At 38.5% G+C, this 23,382-nt stretch overlaps 2 protein-coding genes across 2 annotated transcripts; both read right to left on the reverse strand.

Moving 5' to 3' along the window:
* Window positions 1-2,647: 2,647 nt before the first annotated feature.
* On the reverse strand, window positions 2,648-3,920 carry LOC145957445 (uncharacterized). Its single transcript, XM_083073703.1, has 3 exons — window positions 3,543-3,920; window positions 3,237-3,392; window positions 2,648-2,953 (listed from the first exon to the last, which is right to left on the reverse strand). Exons 1-3 carry the CDS (start codon window positions 3,918-3,920, stop codon window positions 2,648-2,650), a joined length of 840 nt encoding a protein of 279 aa, XP_082929829.1.
* Window positions 3,921-17,883: 13,963 nt separating this feature from the next.
* On the reverse strand, window positions 17,884-19,134 carry LOC109787716 (uncharacterized). The gene has a single exon (XM_020346268.1). It carries the CDS (start codon window positions 19,132-19,134, stop codon window positions 17,884-17,886), a length of 1,251 nt encoding a protein of 416 aa, XP_020201857.1.
* Between the last annotated feature and the right edge of the window lie 4,248 nt (window positions 19,135-23,382).

The following is a 23,382-nucleotide window of genomic DNA, read 5'->3' on the forward strand; positions in this document are numbered from 1 at the left end:
TTATTTATTCATCTTAAATCTAAGATATAAAATTTAAAAAATGTATTTATTCTTGTTTTATTTTTTAATCAATTTTTTCTATATTAATTATTTGTAAAATTTAATAATTAATTTAATAATTAGATCAATAAAATTTAACTTACACCATGAGTTATTGAGCGGAGTAACTTTATTAAGAGTTACTTTGTGAGTCATTTGATTCTTCTTCTCTCTCTCTCTCTCTCTATATATATATATACATATATACATATATATATATATATATATATATATATATATATATATAATTTTGTTGATGATAATTGTGTATCTCATATTAAACAAAATATATATAAAATTGTTAATAAAATATAAGTTTATTAAGATAATATAATACTTCCAAAAGAAAAATATTACTTTTGGTCTAGTCTACTATTAAATATATTTTTAATCCTAAACTTTATCAAATTCTACCGTAATTTTTGAACAAAATAATATTTAGTTTGTTCTAAAAATAACTTTTAAATTCTAATTATATAGGGGTTATATATATATGTGTGTATAATATGCAAACCTAGAAGTAATTTTTAAGTTAATGATATCTCATATTTAATTAACTATTAAAATTAATAAATTTCATAAATTATTTATTAGTTGTTCAATATTCTCAATTTAATCCACAATTAAGATGTATTATTAATTTCACTAACACAAAAAAATGTAACATATATATATATATATATATATATATATATATATATAATTTTTAGCTTCCTAGGATTAACATAAAACTTTTTTATTCTAAAATAATTTAAAAGATAGGGAAATAAAATTAATATAGTATATTAAAGTATTTTTTCCTTTTTAACATTTCTAAATGTAATTACATGCCATTATAATTTTATTTTTCTATTTTTATTAAAAGTAAAAATATATAATTTTGGAGTGTGCATGACTTTGTGTGAATTTTTATTTTAATTTTAATTTTGTAGATTGCGATAGTTTACTACAAACTACCTCAATATAGATATATTTTGCGGCAGTTATTTGACTCCTTCGCACAAACCGTCCCAATGTTAGAAAATTTTGCAACAGTTAGGAGAAACTGTTGCAATGTTAAAAAATTTTGCAATTGTTGGGAGAAACCGTCGCAATGTTGGAATATTTTGCGACGGCTGGGAGAAATCATCGTATGAAGGGTCGCAATATCAAAACGACGACATTTTTAAGATAACCATCGTAATTTACCCGTCGCAATTCATCATTTTCCTTATAGTGACTACTCATTTTCTCTAAAAAAAAATTAGGTCGTATTTTATAATTAATCCTCATATGGCTGAACTATGGGCCATATATCAAGAGTTTCTCATCATCAAGGACTGCTATTCAAAAAGCCTTATCATTTGTGAATCAGACTCCACTAAAGCAGTTAAACTAATTGAGGAAGGGTGTGCTCGACATCATCCTTGCTTTGGTCTTATCCAACAAATCCAAGAATTATCTTTCTATTTTTCATCCTTTTTGTGTGTTCACATTCCTAAAGAAGCCAACCTTGTGGCAAGCAGATTAACTAAACATAATTTTTGGGTAGAGGAGGAGCTAAGAGTATACTGTTTCTCTCCTAGTTTCCTCCGTTCTTTGTTATCTGCAGACCTTTTTGGTGATGCTTAATTTTTACTACCTTGGACGTTTAGTCCCTTTTTTTACAATAATAATAATAATAAAAAAGAACTTGTTCATCCAATTTATTTTTGACGGATAATAACTTTTATTTTTATTTATCTGTATTTTTATTTTTTAAAAAATTATTATTTTTAAAAATAATATAAGTAACATATTTGTGTGTAAATTAAAAAGTAATGTAAGAATTTGAAAAAAATATTTAAAAAAATGTAATTGGTGAATTTCTTGTAATGAACATAAACCAACATTCATAAATAATTTGTCAAAGACTTCAAGTGAAAAAAAATCAAATTATCTAAAATAAACCAAATTATTCAACTTAAATCAAATTGACGAAAATAAAGTAAATGATCGACATAAACGAAACAGTTTAAATATATGATATTAAAGTAATTCAGTATTTAAAATTAAAGGCAGTTGCTCAAAGTACTCTAATTTTAAAAATTTTAAAAATTAAGTCAGGAGTTAAAATAATGAAAACTTATAAATTAATTAATTGAATTAAAAATATCTTATATTAAATTAAAACCAAAATCATGATGCACACACAATATCAAGTTATCAACATCTTATATTTAACATTAAATTAATTTTCACAATAATTTCAATTTGATTTCTCATTAGTGTAAAAAATAATGAATCATGAGGTCCAGCAAAAGTTCCAACCGTGAAAGCAAAGCCAGCAAAAAGTTCAATACCAAAAAAAAAAAAGATTAAATCAGCAAAACTTCGATGTTTTCTTTTTCCCATTGTTCAATTGGCTCATCGACTTATTTTTGTAACGAAGGCTTCTTGATGTAAGGGATCTTCTCCTCATCCTGGATTTTAAGGAATTGACTGAGACCATTTGTCAGAGTTGAAGAGGAAATCAAACAAGCTTTTAGAATACTGAGACCCTCCAATACCCAAAAAAATGTAGCATACCGCGTAAAAAATAAACGTTAATTTAGTAGTTTCATTATTTTTCTAAATTACTAAATAGTTTTCATAGGTAAATTTTATGCTTTACCTCCTTTTGGTCAATGTTGATAACTCTTTCCTCCAAGTCAGAAAGAGGAACACCCGACTTGGTGACAAAGAAAATGGCAGAAATGGATGAACTTGGTGAGATGACAAAATCATTTGTCACCATGTACAGTGATGACTTTTTCACGAATCCTCTTCCGCCATGCTTGCTATTTATTTCACCATTTGATGACTGTGGCTCCAAATAACTCAAAAGACAATATATCTCCTTATAAAAAGACCCAATAGATCTAGATCTATATATTCTTGAAGGGCAGTTAAAAACCTATTCTCAAATATCGTTATAATTTTTGAATAACAGCTATAAATTGATGTGCAATGACAGTCTTAACGAGCTTTTCCTTTAGATCTGGGGACCTCAAATATCTATAACAATCCAAATGAAGCACACTCTTGTATAAATTATCTATGCTTCCTAAGCAAGACTTCCCATTCAACATGTGTTCCACGCCTCCTAGTGGGAAGGTCAAAAAACTAAAAATAAAGTCCACAAAATCCTCTTTCGCTAAAGCAAACAACACTAATTTTTTGGACTTCCTTAACATTACCTTTAATTTCATAATCTGAATTCCACTTTTAGCGACGTGCTCACCAATACCAAAATCAAAATCCAATTGCGCTTTATTAATGATCTGTTTCTTAAGTAATAGCACATCCGTTAAAGGTGTGGTGGAGAATAACGAGCATTTGAGTAAATCAAGTACCTGCAAAACATACATTACACAATTATATATATAGTATTCAACAATATTTAATTATCTCACATTGGTCCCTACTATTACTATCTCTATTATTTTTCCTGATTAATATATAAATAAAAATTAAACAAAAAATTGAAGTAGAATTGTACGTACATCTTTCTGAGTGACATTCACAGTTACTAGTTTGATTGCATCTAAGTCTTCATATCCATGATTCATGAGCAGACATGAAAATTGAAAATCATCAGGTATAACTTTTAGATCATCTGTAATGATGAAAGCTGGCGTTTCTGGAACGACTCCATAGCCATCACTTTTAATTGCAAGTGAACTATGAAAATGTATCACCCGATTCATGCACTTCCCACATTTGCATTTTTTATTCTTGAATGTGCTCAACAAACCACAGCTAGGGTTACAACTACATTTCAAGTTTTCACATATGAAGTACTGTGTTTTTTCTGTGCCATCGATGTTGAGCTTAATATTGTGGCAATAGCTTTCCATGGAGTTCCTTGGTTGAAGCAGCATTTCCTTGCACGTGTCAGTCCAAAAATATTAGTTTAACATGTACCTGTCTGAAGGGCACACTAGTAATCTTCTCGTATTTTGTGGGCCGAACGAGAGTTCCGATCGAATATTCCGGTGAGGGGGGAGGTACCTACAAAAGGCACTTCGACGCTCAAGTCAGGACAAAGCACAAGTATCGATAGTAATTAATAAACAGTGACGTTACCTCGTGACATGAGCTATTTATACTGACATTTATGGGCCCGGATTCCCATGGGCCCTGCAACAGGATTACCGGATTAGGTAATACGCCTCTAATCGACTTATTGGTATGATTAACTCTTAATCCCTAATTAGGGGGAGTCCTTAACTCTTCATTAGTGGAGATCTGGATCTATGGATCATGTGGTGGCTAATCGGCCACCTGGTTCGGCCACTCGGGTGCCGATTGGGTGTCGGCTATCAGGTGGCCGAGTGACAGAGCCAGGTGGCCGAATAACCCTACTAGTACACTTGCCCCCTAGCCTTGTGAAAGGGAGACCTTTTGCAAGGGTATAGATGTGAGGTTAAGTGATGGGGCAATCGAAAGGTTGGGATGATCTCTAGCGTTGGATCTTGAAGATTAGGCAGTTATACTTTTTCGAATTTTTGAAATTTTCCCGCCTTGTTTCTTTGCTATATATAGCGATGAGTGGTGGGGCCTTTTACACATATCGCTCTCAGCCGAATCGTGTTGCCCGAGCAAGTTTGAAGATTGAACTGCGTGCCGAGTGACCATTGTGAATTCGCAGTCTTGGTAAGTTTGCTTCTATGTCTACTTCATCTGAAAGCTCTTCGGCTAGTGAGGTTCGATCATCATCATCCGAGGGGTCATCATCCAGTGATTCGGGGCATTCGCCGAATGAAGATGGACGATCTACTGAGATTATGAGCGCATCCGAAGGGGCCTCGACCAGTGGAAGCGAGGGGGAGCCGATTAGGACTAGGCGTGTCTCAAATCGACAAAAATATGGGCCTTCCGAAGTGCCGGAGTATGAATTGGGTGAATGGAGAGGTGACTTCATATTACTCGCGTTACCGAGACACCACAATGATTACCAACTTATTGGATTACACGAAATGTTTACATTTTGACGCGAAAGAGGAACCATACCCGATCAGGGTTCGAGCGTGCCGAAACAATGCGTTCCCCGATCCTGACACGGTCTGCTTAGACAAGCAGGCCGAGAGGATGGCGTCTTTCTATATATATGACTGCCTTTTGAGAGATTTGAAAGTGACGCTGCCCTTTGATGAGTTTACAATGGGAGTTCTTCGAGTTTTGAATGTGGCGCCGACCTAGCTTCATCCGAATAGCTGGGCCCAGCTTCAAGGGTTCAAACATCTATGCCGATGTGTAAATATTAGGCCTTCTCCCTTGCTTTTTCTTTACTTTTATTCGTGTCGGCCGTCTGACTTGGCGAAGTGGGTATCTCTTAACCGAGTGGGGACTCGACAACTTTTGGATAGCTTTACGTCATCCTATAAGAACTTCAAGGCTGGGTTCTTTCGAGTGACCATCCGGCCGAATGGACGTCGTTTCTTCTTTGGTGTGGACGACAGGAGTTTGTTTTCGTTGTACTGGACACGTGCCCCTCGGCCATATGATGAAGTGCCGGACGAGCTTCTCACAGCCGAAGAGCGACAAAACGTCCAATTTTTGCTTCAACTTCCTCGGTGCTTGCCGACGAGGTCGCTAATTAACTTGGTCGAGTCATCCCGATGGGATTATGATTTGATAGGTGAGTGACTTTCTAGTTTCAGCCTTAAGCTAAATTCATATTGATGTTCACTTGGTTATTCGTGCAGGAATCATGGTGAAGAGTGGTGCAAACGAGTTCAACATTCGTGACCTCCTTGCCAGTCGGGTGCAACAAGTGAAAGCTTCCGGAGTTATGGGTAGTTCATCAGTTGCTCCATCGCCTCGGCCAGAACAAGACAATCGGGCTCCTCCTTCGCCGACCCGCAAGCACAAAAAAGGGAAGAAAGGGAAGGAAGTGGCCGAAGAGAGGCATAAGAGAAAAGCTGCCGAGGAGAGGCCTGAGAAAACCAAAAGGTCGAAAAAAACTGTGTCTTCACCAGGCGGAACGGTAATTTGCGTCCCCCCGGGGTTGATGTCTAGGGATTTTTGGGGTGAAGGTGTGTCTGCCGATTCACTCGTTCGGCCAGAGGGCTTCTCGGAGCAGGGCCAGGAGTTACTGAGTCAGATGGACGCCACGTCCAAGTGGAAATATTATTGCGAATTGCAGTCTCGGTCTCTCGCATTGGTGAACCAACTTGCCATGGGGCCGATAGGTGAATTGGTGCAGATGAGGCAGAGGTTGGAAGAGGCCGACAGAGCGGTGGCCGAGGCCCGTGCTACGACCCAAGGGGCCCTAGCTACGAACCGCCAACTTGCCGCTGAGCTAGACGTTCATAGGCGTAATAATGAAACTCTTCGGCTGGACCTTCAAAAGGCGGAGAACGAGGGGAAGCGTCTAGCCGAAGAGGCACAGGCCGAGCTGGAGAGGGTTAAGGAGTCGGTGAAGGCACATAGCCAAGGACTTTTACCAAGGGTCTTTCATGTCGTTTGCCGAAATGCTTGCGGGAGCTATGCCTGATAGTGATGAACCGGATGATACTCCTGAGGGGGAAGAGGCTCAAGGTGCTTCGGATGACGAAGCCGAGGATGATCAAGAAGGGCCGACCCACGAGCAAGAGGACGAGCCCGAAACTTAGGAGGATGCCCCCACTCACCCTGATGAGTGACTGCCTTTTTGTACTTCTTAGAATATGGATAGTGTAGGGTTTAATAGGCTGATAGAGCCTTTTTTGTATCTTTTGCTTCAAGTAATGAAAGGTGACTTTTTACTTGCATTTCGTAACCATCTGGCGTATTGTTGAATTGTTGAATCCGGAGTTCACGTAGAACCGTAAGTTAAATACCGCCGTCTTAATGAGAACCAATCTAAAGTTGGTCTTTTCCTAAAACCGAACAAGGCCCTTTGAAACGAGTTAAACAAGTTAAATTGTCTTTTTTTTTTTTTGAAAAACTGGGAGAGTTCCCTCGGATTTGATTGAACTGAACCGAGTGGAGTCATTCAGACTTGATTGCTTTTGGACAACAACCGAATGGGTCCTTCGGGATCAATACCTTTTTGAGTCAAGGCCGAACGGAGTCACACAGAATTGTTGCCTGAGTCATAACCGAATGGATTAACCGAATGGGTCCTTAGGGATCTAAACCTTTTTGAGTCAAGGTCGAACGGAGTCACACGGAATTGTTGCCTGAGTCATAACCGAATGAATTGATTCGGAGTTGATGTCTTTGAGTCATGCGGAATTGAAACCTTGAGTCATGATCGAAGCACTTCATTCGGACTTGATTGCTTTTGGACAAAAACCGAATGGAGTCATTCGGAGTTGATGCTTTTTAGGTCAAAACCGAATGGAGTCATTCGGAATTGATGCTTTTCAGGTCAAAACCGAATGGGTCCTTCGGGATCGATGCTTTTTAGGTCAAAACCGAACGACTTCATTCGGAATTGATGCTTTTTAGGTCAAAACCGAATGGAGTCATTCGGAATTGATGCTTTTCAGGTCAAAACCGAAATGGTCCTTCGGGACCGATGCTTTTTAGGTCAAAACCGAACGACTTCATTCGGAATTGATGCTTTTTAGGTCAAAACCGAATGAAGTCATTCGGAATTGATGCTTTTTAGATCAAAACCGAATGAAGTCATTCGGAATTGGAGCCTTTTGAGTCAAAACCGAATGAAGTCATTCGGAGTTGATGCCTTTTGAGTTAAAACCGAATGGAGTCATTCGGAATTGATTATGAGAAGGTACATCCTTGACCGAGTTGGTTACTCGGGAGGGAAACCTTGGTGAGATTAGAAGGTACATCCTTGGCCGAGTTGGTTACTCGGGAGGGAAACCTTGAGTGTTGATTTGAAGGTACATCCTTGGCCGAGTTGGTTACTCGGGAGGGAAACCTTGAGTGTTGATTTGAAGGTACATCCTTGGCCGAGTTGGTTACTCGAGAGGGAAACCTTGGTGAGATTTGAAGGTACATCCTTGGCCGAGTTGGTTACTCGGGAGGGAAACCTTGGTTGGGATTTGAAGGTACATCCTTGGCCGAGTTGCTTACTCGGGAGGGAAACCTTGAGTAAGATTTGAAGGTACATCCTTGGCCGAGTTGGTTACTCGAGAGGGAAACCTTTTTCGAGTACACCTTTAAGTAACGAATGATAAGACTGAGCTGGAACTTTCATTTCATTGATATGTGCCTCGTTAAAAACCTTGTCGGCCAAAACCTCTTTTCACTTTTTTCTAAGAGGAGAAAAGACCGATCAAGGAAAAGAGTGCACTCTGTATGTATACATGGATCACTATCTTTACACAAAAAATTGCTAACTAAAATAAGCCTTCAAGTGAGTTGAGTTCCACGTTCTTGGGATGATCTTTCCCGAAAGCTCCTCAAGCTTGTAGGCACCATTATCTAGAGAGTGACGGATTCTGAATGGGCCGTCCCAGTTAGCTGCCAATTTTCCTTCCCGGGGGTTGCGCCTTGCCGATCCTTGTACACGCCATACTAGGTCACCCTCCTTGAAACATCGCTTTGAAAGGGTGGAGTTGAAGCGTCGGGTCATTCTTTGCTTGCATGCTTCCGCCATTATACGCGCCTTGTCTCGGATCTCGTCTATGACATCAACTTCAACCCGAAGAGATGCGTCGTTGCCTGCTTCGTCAAAATGTAAACGGCGGAAGGAAGGTTCACCTACTTCCACCGGAATCATGGCCTCAGTACCGTATGTCAATCGGAACGGTGTTTCCTTTGTTGTGGATTGAGGTGTACATCTATAAGCCCACAAAACTTCTACCAGTTCTTCGGCCCAGGCGCCCTTAGAATCTCCCAAGCGCTTTTTCAACTCTGTTAAGATGACTTTATTCGCCGCCTCGGCTTGTCTGTTCGATTGAGGATGTTCAACCGATGTGAATCGGTGTCGTATGCCTAAGTCTTGGATGAACTTGTTCAACTTTTGATCTGTGAATTGGAGACCATTGTCGGTTACAATGGCATATGGTATACCGAAGCGCGTGACAATGTTCTTCCACAAAAACTTCTGCACCATACCAGCTGTGATCGTTGCTAACGGCTCGGCCTCAATCCACTTTGTGAAGTAATCAATTGCGACCAACAAAAATTTGCATTGGCCTTTGGCAAGGGGGAACGGACCGAGGATGTCCATCCCCCACAGTGCAAAGGGCCAAGGAGAGTTAATGTTGTGTAACTCTTCAGCCGAGGCGTGAATAATATTCCCATGGCGTTGGCATTGCATGCATCGCTTCACAAATTCGACACAATCAGTTCTAAGAGTTGGCGAGTAGTATCTAGCTCTTAACACTTTGGCTGCTAGAGTTCTTCCACCCGAGTGAGACCCACAAATCCCTTCATGGATCTCTCTCAGCACGTAATTTGCTTGTGTTGAATCAATGCACTTCAACAATGGGGTGGAGAAGCCTCTTCGGTACAATTCACCGTTTATTACTGAGTATCGGGCTGCCTGTGCGCGGAGCTTTTTGGCGGCAGAAGGTTCGGTTGGTTGTTTTCCCGACTCGATGTAATTCATTATGTCGGCGATCCAGGTCTGTTGAGGTTCATCGACCGTTAAACACTCATTCGGTTTCACACTAGGAGTTGCGAGGTCGAGATGAAGAGTAGTTCGAAGCTGCCCGGGTTTTCGGCCACTGCTAGCCAGCCGAGCCAGTTGATCGGCGCGTTCATTACGTTCCCTTGGGGTATGCTTAACCTGGACCTCGTCAAAGGTGTTATGTGCATTCTGAAACAAGTGGTAATATTTCAACAAGTTGGGGTCTTTCACCTGAAAGTGATCATTAACCTGTTCCGAGACGATTTTTGAATCTGTCCAACACACTATTCGCCGAGCACCAACTTCTTGGGCGAGCCTTAACCCTGCCAATAATGCCTCGTATTCGGCCTGATTATTGGAGGTCTTGAATGCAAATCGTAGGGACTGTTCGAGTATCAATCCGGATGGTCCTTCAAGGATTATTCCTGCTCCAGAACCTTGGTTATTTGAAGACCCATCTACATGCATTGTCCACAGGTCACTTACAAAATGGCCTTTCGGCTGCAACTCGTTCATAAAATCAGCCAAGCATTGGGATTTAATAGGGCCTCGTGCTTCAAAGGTGATGTCAAACTCCGAGAGCTCAATTGACCAAGCCATCATTCGGCCGGCCAACTCGGGCTTGCGCAATACCTTGGCAATCGGGCAGTCAGTCCGAACCACCACATGATGACTCTGAAAATATTGGCGAAGGCGTCGAGCCGCGTGCACCAACCCCAACGCCACCTTCTCCAAAAGCTGGTATCTTGTTTCGGCTTCTTGTAGCGACCGGCTGATAAAATACACAGGTCGTTGCTCGGCGCGTTCCTGCACTATAACGGCACTTATAGCTTCATTTGATACACATAAATACACCACCATAGCTGCCTGTGGATCGGGTTTAGAGAGAACGGGAGGGGAGCCGAGACGTTGTTTCAACTCCTTGAAGGCCTCTTCACAATCAACGTTCCAGTCAAACTTCTTGACCTTCTTTAACAAACCGATAATAGGTTTTGCAATCTCTGCGAGACATGGTAAAAATCTTGAAAGAGATGTGAGCCGTCCGGCCAATTTCTGAACCTCCTTGAGGTTTTGGGGACTTCTCATATCGATGATTGCCTGACACTTGTCGAGGTTGGCTTCAATGCCCCTCGCCGTAAGCATGAAACCAAGAAACTTTCCACCAGATACGCCGAACACGCATTTTTCTGGATTGAGCCGCATGCCAAATTTGCGGAGTTGCTGGAATACCTCGGTGAGGTCATCGATGTGTCGGGCGATGCCTTCGGACTTGACAACCATATCGTCGACATATACCTCCATATTCCTGCCGAGCTGGTGTCGGAAAATCTTATTCATCAACCTCTGATAAGTTGCTCCTGCGTTCTCTCAAAACCGTAGAGAACTTCCCCTCTAGGTTTTCACCAAAGTTTCTTCAAACTTTGCCATGGTTTCTCAAGCTTCCTATGCAAGCTAAGGAACACCGAATCACTTCAAGGCTTCTTCTCCATTGAAGAACACTTCAAGGAGCTTCAAAGAACCATTGGAGTCTTAACCTCAAGATTATTCACGGTCCTAAGCATGGAGCAAGTGAAGGAAACATCAATCTCCTCACCTAGTTCCATCATTTTTGGTATCTAGAGCCTAGTGCTCTTGAGGTTTTTGTTTCTAACCTTTTGTTCTTGAATCCGTGTTGTATCTTCCTCCTTTTACATGTCTCTTTGTGTTGCTGCATGGATCTAGTTTTAATAAATATGTTGATGGATCCTTATGTCACATATGAAGTAATTGATTCATAGTTTTGCTTGTTCCTTATTCTTGAATCAATTTGTGGTGCGCCTAGGTTCCTATACTTGTGCTTTTAATTTTGCTTGAGTCTCTTCATTCTATAACATGTGTACGTGATTGGACAACATTCATATTGCTTAGATTTTGCTTTTGAATCAATTGTTTTGTCTTAGAAAGTCATGTGTAGTCCTTTATATGTTGAAACTTCCTAGAATAGCTTGTTTGACCTAATTTTTGTTTTGTGTTCTTGAGTCCGAAATTTTTGTGTATTTTCTTATTAAATCTGAACCTTCCTATATGTGCTTTTGATTTACATGTTTGAATTCCTAATTTGCTATTAGTTCTAGCAAATTTCCTAGAGTTAGGTTTCCTTTATGTCATATTAAAAGTTTTGTCAAGAAAAGTTCATAAACACTCTCCTATTAGGTTCCTTTGTGATTTGTTGTGTGGCTGAACCTTATTGAAATTTTTTGAGCTATAAAACAGAGGCAAAACAGAGGTGTATGTGTCCTAATTGCATGAGAAAAACAAAGAAAAATAGTGCTTAAAATTTTTACCTAAAATTCCTACAAAATAGTGAAGCACAAGTGAAAACATGCTTGTTGACATCTCTTGTTTTGTGTAAAATTTTTACTGCAGTTTTTCTATATTAAATCCGAGACATATAAGTGTGTAAAAGGCATTGAAACTCCTGAACATTAAAAGAAAAAGAAGTGAAAAATATTTTGCTAAAAAGAAAAGAAAGAAAAAGCCAAAGAAAAAGCCAAAAAGGAGTGAAAATTTGTGATGTATAGCTCTCGGTCTTGGTATTGTTTTTGCATGTAAATCTTTGTGTCCAGCCACATTATTGAGTCTTATTTTGTTTTCTAATCTTAGCTTTTGATTTGGTAATCCATTCTAGTGCCATTCATAGGTTATTCTTTTGTGTGCTAGCTTTCTAAACTTGCCTTAATTTTTGCTTGTCAATTTTGTGGAACTCTTTCTAGTCTTGTCTCATTTCTCTTCTACCAATTGGTGTAGCTTTCCTAAATTGTTCTTTTTCAGTTTTTAGCACTAATATTCAGTCTTGAAGGTGTTTGAGTGCTTCTTAAAAGGTGTAGGAGGCCAAGGCAAAGGACATCCACTTGAAGGCTTTGGTGGTTGCTTAGGGAGTTTGTTCTCCCTTGGTGGCTAGGCTCTTGGAAACACCTAGAAGTGACTAACATCAAGGTTGCTTCTAAGAGGAGTGAAACACCTTGTGAGGCTGCAGTTGGTGGCTGAATTGGAGCAAGAAGGAGTGAAGCTAATTGTGAAAATTTTTTGTGAAAATTTAGAACCAAATTTAGTGACGGAAATTTTGGTTACTAAAACTAGTTTTTCCTTACAAAATCCGTCTCTAAATTTGTTCTAAATTAGTGGCTAATTTGTTTTCCTTGAAATTAAGTGCAGCCACTAATTTCATTTGAGAGTAAATTTACATTTCATTTGGAGTGTGAATTTACATTTCATTTAAAACAAATTTGAATTTCATTTGATTTGTAATTTTTGCTTACTAAATTTTTGTACAAGGCCTTTATTAAGGAGTGTCTTGGAGTGCCTTTGGTGTATCTCCATCTCTCCTTAAGAACTTTTATAGCTAATCACGTGTAGTACTTGTGAGAGTGGTCCTTGAAGGTCTTTGGTGCCTTTCAAGCTCTCACTTAGGTTTAATTGCTTTCAACGTCTAGTTTATGTTTTCTTGTCTTTAAGTTTTCAAGCAATTTATGTTTTAAGCAATTTATTTTTTCAGTCATTTAAGTTTTCAAGCAATTTAAGTTTTCTTGCTCTTTATGTTTTCAAGCATCTTATAAATTGTACACATAGGCACTTGCTTGTTATTTTTCTTTAAGAAAAGTTCTTTGTTAAAATTGTTTTGTGCAAGACAAAAGTACAAGGGGGTTTAGAGATTTTTACTTGAAGAGACTTGGTTATTAAGTGGCTCTTTAGTAGCTCACCTCCCTCCAAAGTTCAATTTGTACTCTTAGACCTCCAAGTGCCAAGTCTAAGAACTTCAAAAAAATATTATTTTCATAAAAACTATTTTTGTTTGGAAAAATCTCTTGAGTTAAAATGTCTCAAAATTCCTCCAATAGTGAAAGTGATGGCTCTCCAAAAAGTCTTTCATACATCACTAAAGAGCTTAAATCACTTAAACTATGGAAAAAGCAAGAGTCCACTCAAAGAGAGAAGGAAAGAATTGAAAGAGAAGGACATCTTGCTTATCTTGAGGAAGAACTGAGAATTTTAAAGCAAGAGGAAGAAAAATTGAAAGACGATATGAAGAAACATAGGAAAAAGAGTAGGAGCTCACATTCCCAATACACATCTCCTAATGAAAGCCTTAATGTAGGTAACCATTATCAACCTCCCCCAAAAAGAACTATTAAACCTAGGGAATCCAAGGTGGATCTCCCTCAATTTTTTGGGAAGGATGATGTGGAGGCCTACCTTGATTGGGAGATGAAGGTAGAACAACTCTTTGCTTGCCATAGGGTAAGTGAAGAAAGAAAAGTCCCTCTTGCAATCCTTAGCTTTCAAGGGCATGCAATGTATTGGTGGACCTCTTTGGAAAGAGAAAGACGTCTCCACAATGATCCTCCTATCCAATATTGGAATGATCTTAGGAGTGCATTGAGGAGGAGACACATTCCCTCTTACTATGGTAGGGAGCTTATGAATAAGCTCCAAAGGCTCCAACAAAAGGATATGTTTGTAGAACAGTACAGGCAAAAAATGGAGCTTTACATGATGAGGGCTTGTATTAGAGAAGAGGAAGCCACCACAGTAGCCAGATTCATGAGTGGTCTTAACTTAGAGATTAGAGACCAAGTGGAGCTACTACCCTACAGGGACCTAAATGACTTGGTCCAACTTTGTGTAAGGGTAGAACAACAAATGTTGAGAAAATCTTCTAAGAGAGAAAGCTCCCACTCTAGATCTCTTAAGAAAGACTACTTAGAGGAGGAAAAACATTTTGAAAAGAAAATTTCAGAACCCTCCAAAGAATTGGCTAAGAAGAAGGAGAAAAACAAAGATAAGGATAAAGATCTCATCACTCCACACACTAGCACAAGGTCTAGTGATATTAAATGTTTCAAGTGTCTAGGGAGAGGCCACATTGCTTCTCAATGCCCTACAAAGAAAGTCATGATCTTAAGGGGGCATGACACTTATAGTAGTCAAGAAGAGACTACCACCTCCTCTTCTAGTGAGAGTGAGGTTGAAACAAAGCTTCAAAAATCCAAAGTGGAGCCAATTTATCCTTATGAAGGAGAGCTCCTAATGCTTAGGAGAATCCTTCATAATCAACCTAGTGGTACCCTATCACAACGAGAGAACATCTTTCATACAAGATGTAATGTTTTAAACAATGCTTGTTCTCTCATTGTTGATAGTGGTTCATGGTGCAACTGTTGTAGCACTAGGTTGGTTAAAAAGTTGAGTCTAATTACTATGCCACATCCTCAACCTTATCATTTGCAATGGCTTAATAAGGATGGTGACATAGTAGTTGACCAACAAGTGAAGGTCAAGTTTTCCATTGGGAAGTATGAGGACCAAGCTTTATGTGATATAGTACCAATGGAAGCTTGTCATATTTTGTTAGGAAGACCATGACAATTTGAAAATAAAACTGTACATGATGGTCTTACTAATGAAATTACCTTCACTCACAAGGAAAAGAAATTTGTACTTTATCCTCTCTCACCTCAACAAGTGGCTGAGGATCAAGCACAAATGAAAAACAAAAGAAAAAGAGAAAAGGTAGGGAAGAGTAAAGAGGAAGAAATATCCTCTAAGGGAATTATATCTAAAGAGAATTGCTTTATCACTAAAGAACCTATGAAAACTATTCTCTTTATTCATAAAGACCTTAACTCTTACCCTCACGCTGCCACTAGTCTTGAAGAAGAGATTCACAAATCCATTATTTTTAAAGAAAAAGAATCTCAACTTCAAGATTTTGTGAAGGAGAAGTGGACTTCATTTAGTTCTACCTCTCATGCTACTTCCTTGGTGGTGCCCAAGGTAGATAGCCTTCCTTTGTGTAGGACTTGTCCTACCTTAGTTGTGTCAATAATGCACCCAATTTATGGAATATATTATCTGTTGGATATAACATATGAACCTTCAAGGTTCCTTATGACAAATTCTTTTCATAACTATCCAACAAATAATATAATCCAAAATTTTTTAGGAAATTTCTTAGTAGTTTTTTCATTATTTTCTAGGAAATGCCTAGGTTACCACATAGGGTACTTTAGGCAAAATATTTTAGTTTTTAGGGTTAAGTCTTTAGTGTGCTATAGTTTTAGTTTCAGCACATTTTTAGGATTTAGAAATATACCTAGTCTATGTTTAGGAGAGGATCCTATTCATTATATTAGTAGGTCTAGTATCATAGATTTCTTTAGGTTCTATGAAAGGATTCCTACTAGGATATACCTTTCACATTTATATGTTGAGAATATCACCTCTAATGAATTTTATTATATATTTGTAGGTGTGGCCAATAATCATGAAGACCCTCGAGATTTGAGGTCAAATCCTCTTCAAGAGGGAGGGGATGATAGACTATGGCCAAGGCCAAGGAATCCAAGAGGTGATATCTTAAAAGAACCAAGAGGAATGGGATGATTTTAAAGACCTTTTCATTTGTTTGTACATATAGTAGTCTCTTGTATAGGTTATTTTTGCCTTTGTATTTGTGAGGCACTTTTCTTGCTTTTTCTAGTGTTTGTATATTGATTTTAAGGTAGGTTACTTGGAGAGTTTAACTCCATTTAACCTCCCTAGTTGATACTTTCATTTTGTATTTTTTCAGTAGGGAAAAGGGGGTGACGTTTAGCAAAGCTAGGGAGTGTGCTTAGAAATTGGGCCTGAGTTGGGCCTAGGCAAAATTTTGCATATTGGACTCATTTTGCTCCTAATTTTTTATAGATTTGAATTAGCTAGGCCTCATCATCATATGATGAACCTAGCTAACCCAAATCAAAGATTTTCAAATTAATTCATGGAGCATTTTGAGAACAAGGCCGCCTAGCCCACATGTGTTCCTTTGGCCGGATTTCTAAAGCCCCTCCTCTTGGTTTTTGAAGCTTGCCTTGCAAGCTACTAAACCAAGAGAGTTTAAGCCAACCTTACCATGGTTCTTAAGTGAACCAAGGTCAAGGTTAGCTTCTCCTAGAAGCCACCTAAACCGTAGGAGTTAAAGCTGACTCTACCATGGTTCCTAATGAACCATGGTTAAGGATAGCTTCTCCTACAAGCTATCTTTCCCTATATATTTCTAAATACCTCATTTGTAATCAATTTTGACATTAATGAGAATTGAACTTCAGAATTCTCTCTCAAGAGTCCTCTCAAAATCGTAGAGAACTTCCCCTCTAGGTTTTCACCAAAGTTTCTTCAAACTTTGCCATGGTTTCTCAAGCTTCCTATGCAAGCTAAGGAACACCGAATCACTTCAAGGCTTCTTCTCCATTGAAGAACACTTCAAGGAGCTTCAAAGAACCATTGGAGTCTTAACCTCAAGATCATTCACGGTCCTAAGCATGGAGCAAGTGAAGGAAACATCAATCTCCTCACCTAGTTCCATCACTGAACCTCCTTGAGGTTTTGGGGACTTCTCATATCGATGATTGCCTGACACTTGTCGGGGTTGGCTTCAATGCCCCTCGCCGTAAGCATGAAACCAAGAAACTTTCCACCAGATACGCCGAACACGCATTTTTCTGGATTGAGCCGCATGCCAAATTTGCGGAGTTGCTGGAATACCTCGGTGAGGTCATCGATGTGTCGGGCGATGCCTTCGGACTTGACAACCATATCGTCGACATATACCTCCATATTCCTGCCGAGCTGGTGTCGGAAAATCTTATTCATCAACCTCTGATAAGTTGCTCCTGCGTTCTTTAAACCAAAGGGCATCACACGATAACAATAATTAGTCGTGTCAGTGATGAAAGCCGTCTTTTCTTCATCATGAGGATGCATTCGGATTTGATTATATCCCGAATAAGCATCCAGGAAGGAGAGGATCTTATGACCCGATGCACCGTCAACCAACCGATCAATATTTGGGAGTGGGTAAGCATCTTTCGGGCATGCCTTGTTGAGATTAGTGTAGTCAGTGCACATTCTCCATTTGCCGTTTGGTTTTTTAACCATGACTACATTTGCCAACCACGTAGTGTATTGAACTTCCCGGATGAATCTAGCCTTAAGTAACTTTGCCACTTCGGCTTCCACTGCTAATTTTTGATCGGTTCCCATTTTTCTTTTACGCTGAGCAATCGGTCGTGCTTCAGCACATATTGACAATTTATGACACATAACACTCGGGTCTATACCAGGCATGTCGGATGGAGTCCACGCAAAAAGGTCCTTGTTCCGACTGATCACAAGGCCTAAGACTGAACAGTCTTCCTTGGACATATCTGCGCCGATGTATGTAACTTGTGTGGGAAGTGCACCGAGCTGTAAGTGGACTTTCTTGTCAAACGGTTCGACACGTTCTTCATTGTTCATTCTTGGATCAAGATCCCAACGACCAACGCGTCAGATGCCGAAGGAGCTATAGCATGAACCCGTTTGGATTTTTGTCGCTGTTCTTCGACGGGAGATACGCGCAGACTTGCGAAGTAGCATTCCCGAGCAGCTTTCTGATCGGCGTGGATTGTAAGGATCTTCCCTTTGTCGGATGGGAACTTCATTGCTAAGTGCGGTGTCGAGACAATTTCCCCCAGCATGTTCAATGATGGCCGACCGAGAAGGATATTATAAGACGTGTTGGCATGCACCATAATGTATTTCACCTGAATTACTCTACTTTCTTGTTCGTCAAAACAAAAACGAGTGAATAACTTAATATATCCCTTGGTGCTTACCCGTTCTCCTGAGAATCCAACCAAGGGGTCATCGTAAGGGATTAACTCCGTCTCGGAAATACCTAACTGTTTGAAGATATTCCAGTATAAAATATCCGCCGAGCTGCCCTGGTCAACCAATGTTTTCTTGACTATGCAATTGTGAATTTCTACGCTGATCACCATTGGATCGTCCTGCACGGTGTCAATGCCTTGAAAGTCAGCATCAATGAAGATTATGGTTGGTAATCTTCGGGAGGGCTGCCTATCAACGACGTGAACCGAGCGAATAGCACGCAAATGTCTCTTTTGAGCTGAGGAAGTTGAACCTCCTCCGGCGAATCCTCCTGCGATTGTATTAATAACCCTCCTATGCGCAGCCGGTGGGTCGTCCTTCCTATCACGAGACCTGCTTCGGTCACGCCGAGTCCTCTCAGAATTATCATGTCTATGCCGATCCTGGTGGCGAGGTTGATATGTTGAGCGAGGCCAAGATGATCCTAACCGATCGACGAAGTTATAAAGCTGTCCCTGCTTGATCAAATCTTCAATTTTATCCCTAAGGGCAGCACACTCTTCAGTAGAATGTCCACGGTTGCGGTGATACCTGCAAGTTTTGCTGGTATCGGCACGTGGTGGGGTAGAAGCTCGCTTCGGAATTGCTAGCACTTCGGCCGCAAGGGCTTGCTCTAGCACCGCTGCCCTGCTGGCATTCAGGGGGGTGTAGTGAGAGTATTTTGGCCCACAAGTGGGTCGGTCTCGCAGTGTTATTTCTTTGGCTTTCCCTCTGAATGGTTGTTCCGCTGGCTTTTCGGCCTTGCTCACTGATTCGGCACAGGCTTGATTGCGGTATTCGGCTAACTCTTTCATTTGCATATACTTGTCGGCTCTCCTTCGTAAGTCGTTCATGTCCGAAGGAGGTTTTTTGCAAATGCTATTGACAATGGCCCCGGCTTCAATGTCGTTGTGAGGTGATGGAGTGCTACGGCCAGATTGAGGTCTCGGATTTCCAGTGCAACTTTGTTAAACCGATCCATGAAGGCCCGAAGAGACTCCTTCTTGTCTTGCCGAAGGCTTACCAATGATAGTGAGGTCAAGCTGTGGGGACGGCTCGTTGCGAACTGGATGGTGAACTGTGATGACAAAGTGTTGAATGAGTCGATTGAGTTAAGAGGTAGCCGAGTGAACCAACTCAACGCCCTGCCTTTGAGAGATGTCGGAAAAATCCGACACAAGGCCGCATCATCCGTGGTGCTCAAGGTTACCTGCGTGAGAAAAACATCAAGATGTTCGTCAGGATCCGAAGTACCATCATATTTATCAATCGGCAGTGATTTCCAGTTATCCATTAAAGGCAACTGCATGATAGAGGGTGTAAAAGGATGCCGGTGTGATCCCACTGTTGCTACATCGGTGGGATGTCCAACTGTAGGCAGGGCCGATTGAAATTTTTGTGGTGCCGCAGCCGAGGCATGAATAGCCGAGGTATGGATATCATGGGATTGGTAAGATCCGTGTGTTTGAGTGTTAGTAGGCTGGGTAGGTTTCCATGAGGAGTCTTGACTCTTTAACGCCTCATTTTCGGCTCTCAAAGCCGAAAGTTCTTTTGCATCCTTCTCCCGCTGCTATTTCATTGCAGCCATCTCCTGCTTGAGCAAGCGCACGGTCTCGGTGAGATCAGTTTCGTCCTCAACTTGAACGTGCTCTTCCTCGGTTTGGTGATTTTCCGTGTTCATTCTCCTTGTCTTCGTCATAGCCTTGTTAAGTCTTCAAGTCTTTCTCGGTTCGGCCCCACGGTGGGCGCCAAAATGTACCTGTCTGAAGGGCACACTATTAATCTTCTCGTATTTTGTGGGCCGAACGAGAGTTCTGATCGAATATTCCGGTGAGGGGGGAGGTACCTGCAAAAGGCACTCCGACGCTCAAGTCAGGACAAAGCACAAGTATCGATAGTAATTAATGAACAGTGACGTTACCTCGTGACATGAGCTATTTATACTGACATTTATGGGCCCGGATTCCCATGGGCCCTGCAACAGGATTACCGGATTAGGTAATACGCCTCTAATCGGCTTATTGGTATGATTAACTCTTAATCCCTAATTAGGGGGAGTCCTTAACTCTTCATTAGTGGAGATCTGGATCTATGGATCATGTGGTGGCTAATCGGCCACCTGGTTCGGCCACTCGGGTGCCGATTGGGTGTCGGCTATCAGGTGGCCGAGTGACAGAGCCAGGTGGCCGAATAACCCTGCTAGTACAGTTTAACTTAACCTATCTACGAAAAAGAGAAAAGAATACTAGGAGACTTAAAGCGTCTGGAACCTAGAATTATTACAAATCTAAAAATATTAGTTTAACTTGAAGATATATGGTTAAAAACCTCTTTTGGTCCCTTATAATATTTAATTGTTTCAATTTAGTCCCACTTGATTTTTTTGTTTCAATTTAGTCCTCAATAATTAAAATCATTCCAATTTGAGACTTCTGTCCAAATGATTTAAACGGGGTTAACTCCTGCTGATGTGGATGTCAGGTGGATCCTACGTAGATGCATAGGTGGATGTCAAATGGCATGAATACACCTGGAACCAGAAAGGCCCATTCTGAAACCAGAACGACCCGTTCTACATGAACATGTTATGTGTTAATTTTGAAACTAGAACCGGCCGTTCTAAATTTAATTTTAACACAATAGATGAGTGAAGTAGAACAGGTCGTTTTGCTCTTAGAACGGGCCGTTCTGAATTCAGAACGGCCCGTTCTAGAACGCCATGCTTTTTATTGTATTTTTCTTTATTATATCTATATTAATAAATATATAATAAATAAAAAAATACAATAAATTAATATTTATTTATGAATAAAACTAAAAAAAATCAAATAAGATAAGACCTTCCAAAATTCTTCTTTGATTTGAACTTATCTAGTTCAAAATCTTGACTAAAATGCCGCAATGTAATTCAAAAATTAAAAATAAAAATTTATAATATATCATAAATTCAAAGACAGAAACATGATTCAGAAAGTGAAAATAAAAATTCAAAACATAAAATATACTAAAAAAGTTCAAAGAAATTATTGAGAAAGGAAATTATCTGGGTAACGATGAAGGAAAATCCTAAACCACAAAAATTCAAGTTGTACCTCCTCAAGAACTGGTTGTTATTGTTGGGGTACATCGTCAATAACTTCAAGGAGAAATACTGTTTCGTTTCATCCTTGACTGTATAGTGTCAATTTGGTAGTAAGTGATTCACTCCAGTTTGACTAACAATGAAATACAACTTGTTACCATTGTCCTTAGTAATACACTGCATCGTCCTTAATGATATATTGTATAGCCCAAATGTTTAGCAATTGAAATTATTAATCTTCATTAACAATATTACCAAATCTAATGTTTGAAATGCTTTGTGAACGGCCTGTTCTAGTTACACTGTTGGTGTGTTAATTTTGTATCTAGAATGACCCGTTATAGGTACAAAATTTACACACCAATAGTGTAACCAGAACGGGCCGTTCTGGTTTCAGAACGGGTCGTTCTGGTTCCAGGTGTATTCAAGTATTTTGGGATCTACCTACGTGACATTCACCTGGCATCCACATGGCCACCAATTAACTCCGTTTAAATCATTTGGGGACTAAATTGAAACTAAAAATTCAAGTAGGACTAAATTGAAACAATTAAATATTATAAGAGACGAAAAGAGATTTTTAACCATATATCTTCAAGTTAAACTAATATTTTTAGATTTGTAATAATTCTAGGTTCCAGACGTTTTAAGTCTCCTAGTATTCTTTTCTCATTTTCGTAGATAGGTTAAGTTGTTCATATTATTCCTTTAAATGTATTAATTAATATATGGTAAATGCTAATTAATGTCCTTCTTAGTTAAGGAATATTAAAATTAATAAAAAAATATTAAGTAATGTCCTTAATCAACAGGAACTCAATTCATAGTCACTGTTTAGACCAAATGAACAATTGAAATACAATCATATATATGAAATTCATTCTTTAAAAGTTAAATTAATTTATAAATTTTTATAGTTTTTAAAAATGCTAATTAATTCTTTATTATTAAAAATATATTAAAAACATCTTTATAGTTTAAAATTCTTATACTAAAAGAAATATTATATATAGTAAAAAAATTACTATAAATATAATATATTAAATATAAATCTATTTAACATATAACTATATACAATTCTAATATTAATTTTAATTGAGATTTAATAACATATTTTATATATCATTATATTTTATACTAACATTATTTTTTATAACATACTAATATATATTTTATCTATAATATAGTTAAAAATAATTTTTCATGATAAATATTGCATTATTATAAGATCTGTATCATCACATAATAATTTTTTTTTCGTAATAATTACAATTAATTATTTCACTTCCTAGCATCGTTATAGTTTCATTAATTCATTAAAGAATATTGTGTCATGAAAATTATCTTTTAATGGTACTCATTTAGTCATTTTATTTTCATTTGTTTTAAATGTCTCTAATTAAAATCCTAATTTTAATATGCTAAAACTTAATGATTTTTTTTAATAAAATAAACATTTTTTTTACCCTTGTAATATGTTTTTTTAAACCATTTTTTTATTTTAAAAACGTACCTCTATGCTTTTTTTAAGAATTAATTCCTATTTTCTTTTAAATAATTATTTTTTAAAAATGTTTAAAAATACTTCTTTTTTAGTATAAACAAACGGATCTATATCTTAGTATAAACTCATTGATATTATTTCAATTTACATCTAATAAAAAGCTAAGAAAAAAAAATGAAAGACGAACTTTTTATCAGCATAATTTAAATTTAATATTTCAGTTTAAGCAATCCACAAAAGATATATCTATTTTATACAAAAACTATAATTTATATTTCAGTAAAGCTTATGTATTGCAAAGGACTAGTGCAAATTATGTTAGTAATCAAAATGATTATATATTGAGAAAAAAAATTCCGTGTGGTCCCTATTTTCTTTAATAATAAAAATGATATCCAGAGAAAAAAAAATAGTGAATGGTTAATTGAAGAGTTTGGATGATTTGTAGATTGAAATTTACAGATAAAAATAAAACTAAAGAAGGACAAAAATACAGTGATTTTATAGGAAAAAATG

This window comes from Cajanus cajan, chromosome 4 (genome assembly GCF_000230855.2).
Source record: "Cajanus cajan strain Asha chromosome 4, NIPB_CcT2T_4, whole genome shotgun sequence".
Classification (NCBI taxonomy): Eukaryota; Viridiplantae; Streptophyta; class Magnoliopsida; order Fabales; family Fabaceae; genus Cajanus; species Cajanus cajan.

What these genes read in the sequence shown, in the direction of transcription:
- LOC145957445 (XM_083073703.1), bottom strand. Translation starts at nt 3,920, where the DNA reads ATGCTGCTTCAACCAAGGAACTCCATGGAAAGCTATTGCCACAATATT. An exon ending in TGAATGTCACTCAGAAAGAT is followed by an intron (nt 3,393 to 3,542) that starts GTACGTACAATT and finishes TATGTTTTGCAG; the next exon opens with GTACTTGATTTACTCAAATG. An exon ending in TTCAGATTATGAAATTAAAG is followed by an intron (nt 2,954 to 3,236) that starts GTAATGTTAAGG and finishes ATTTGAGAATAG; the next exon opens with GTTTTTAACTGCCCTTCAAG.
- LOC109787716 (XM_020346268.1), bottom strand. Translation starts at nt 19,134, where the DNA reads ATGAACGACTTACGAAGGAGAGCCGACAAGTATATGCAAATGAAAGAG.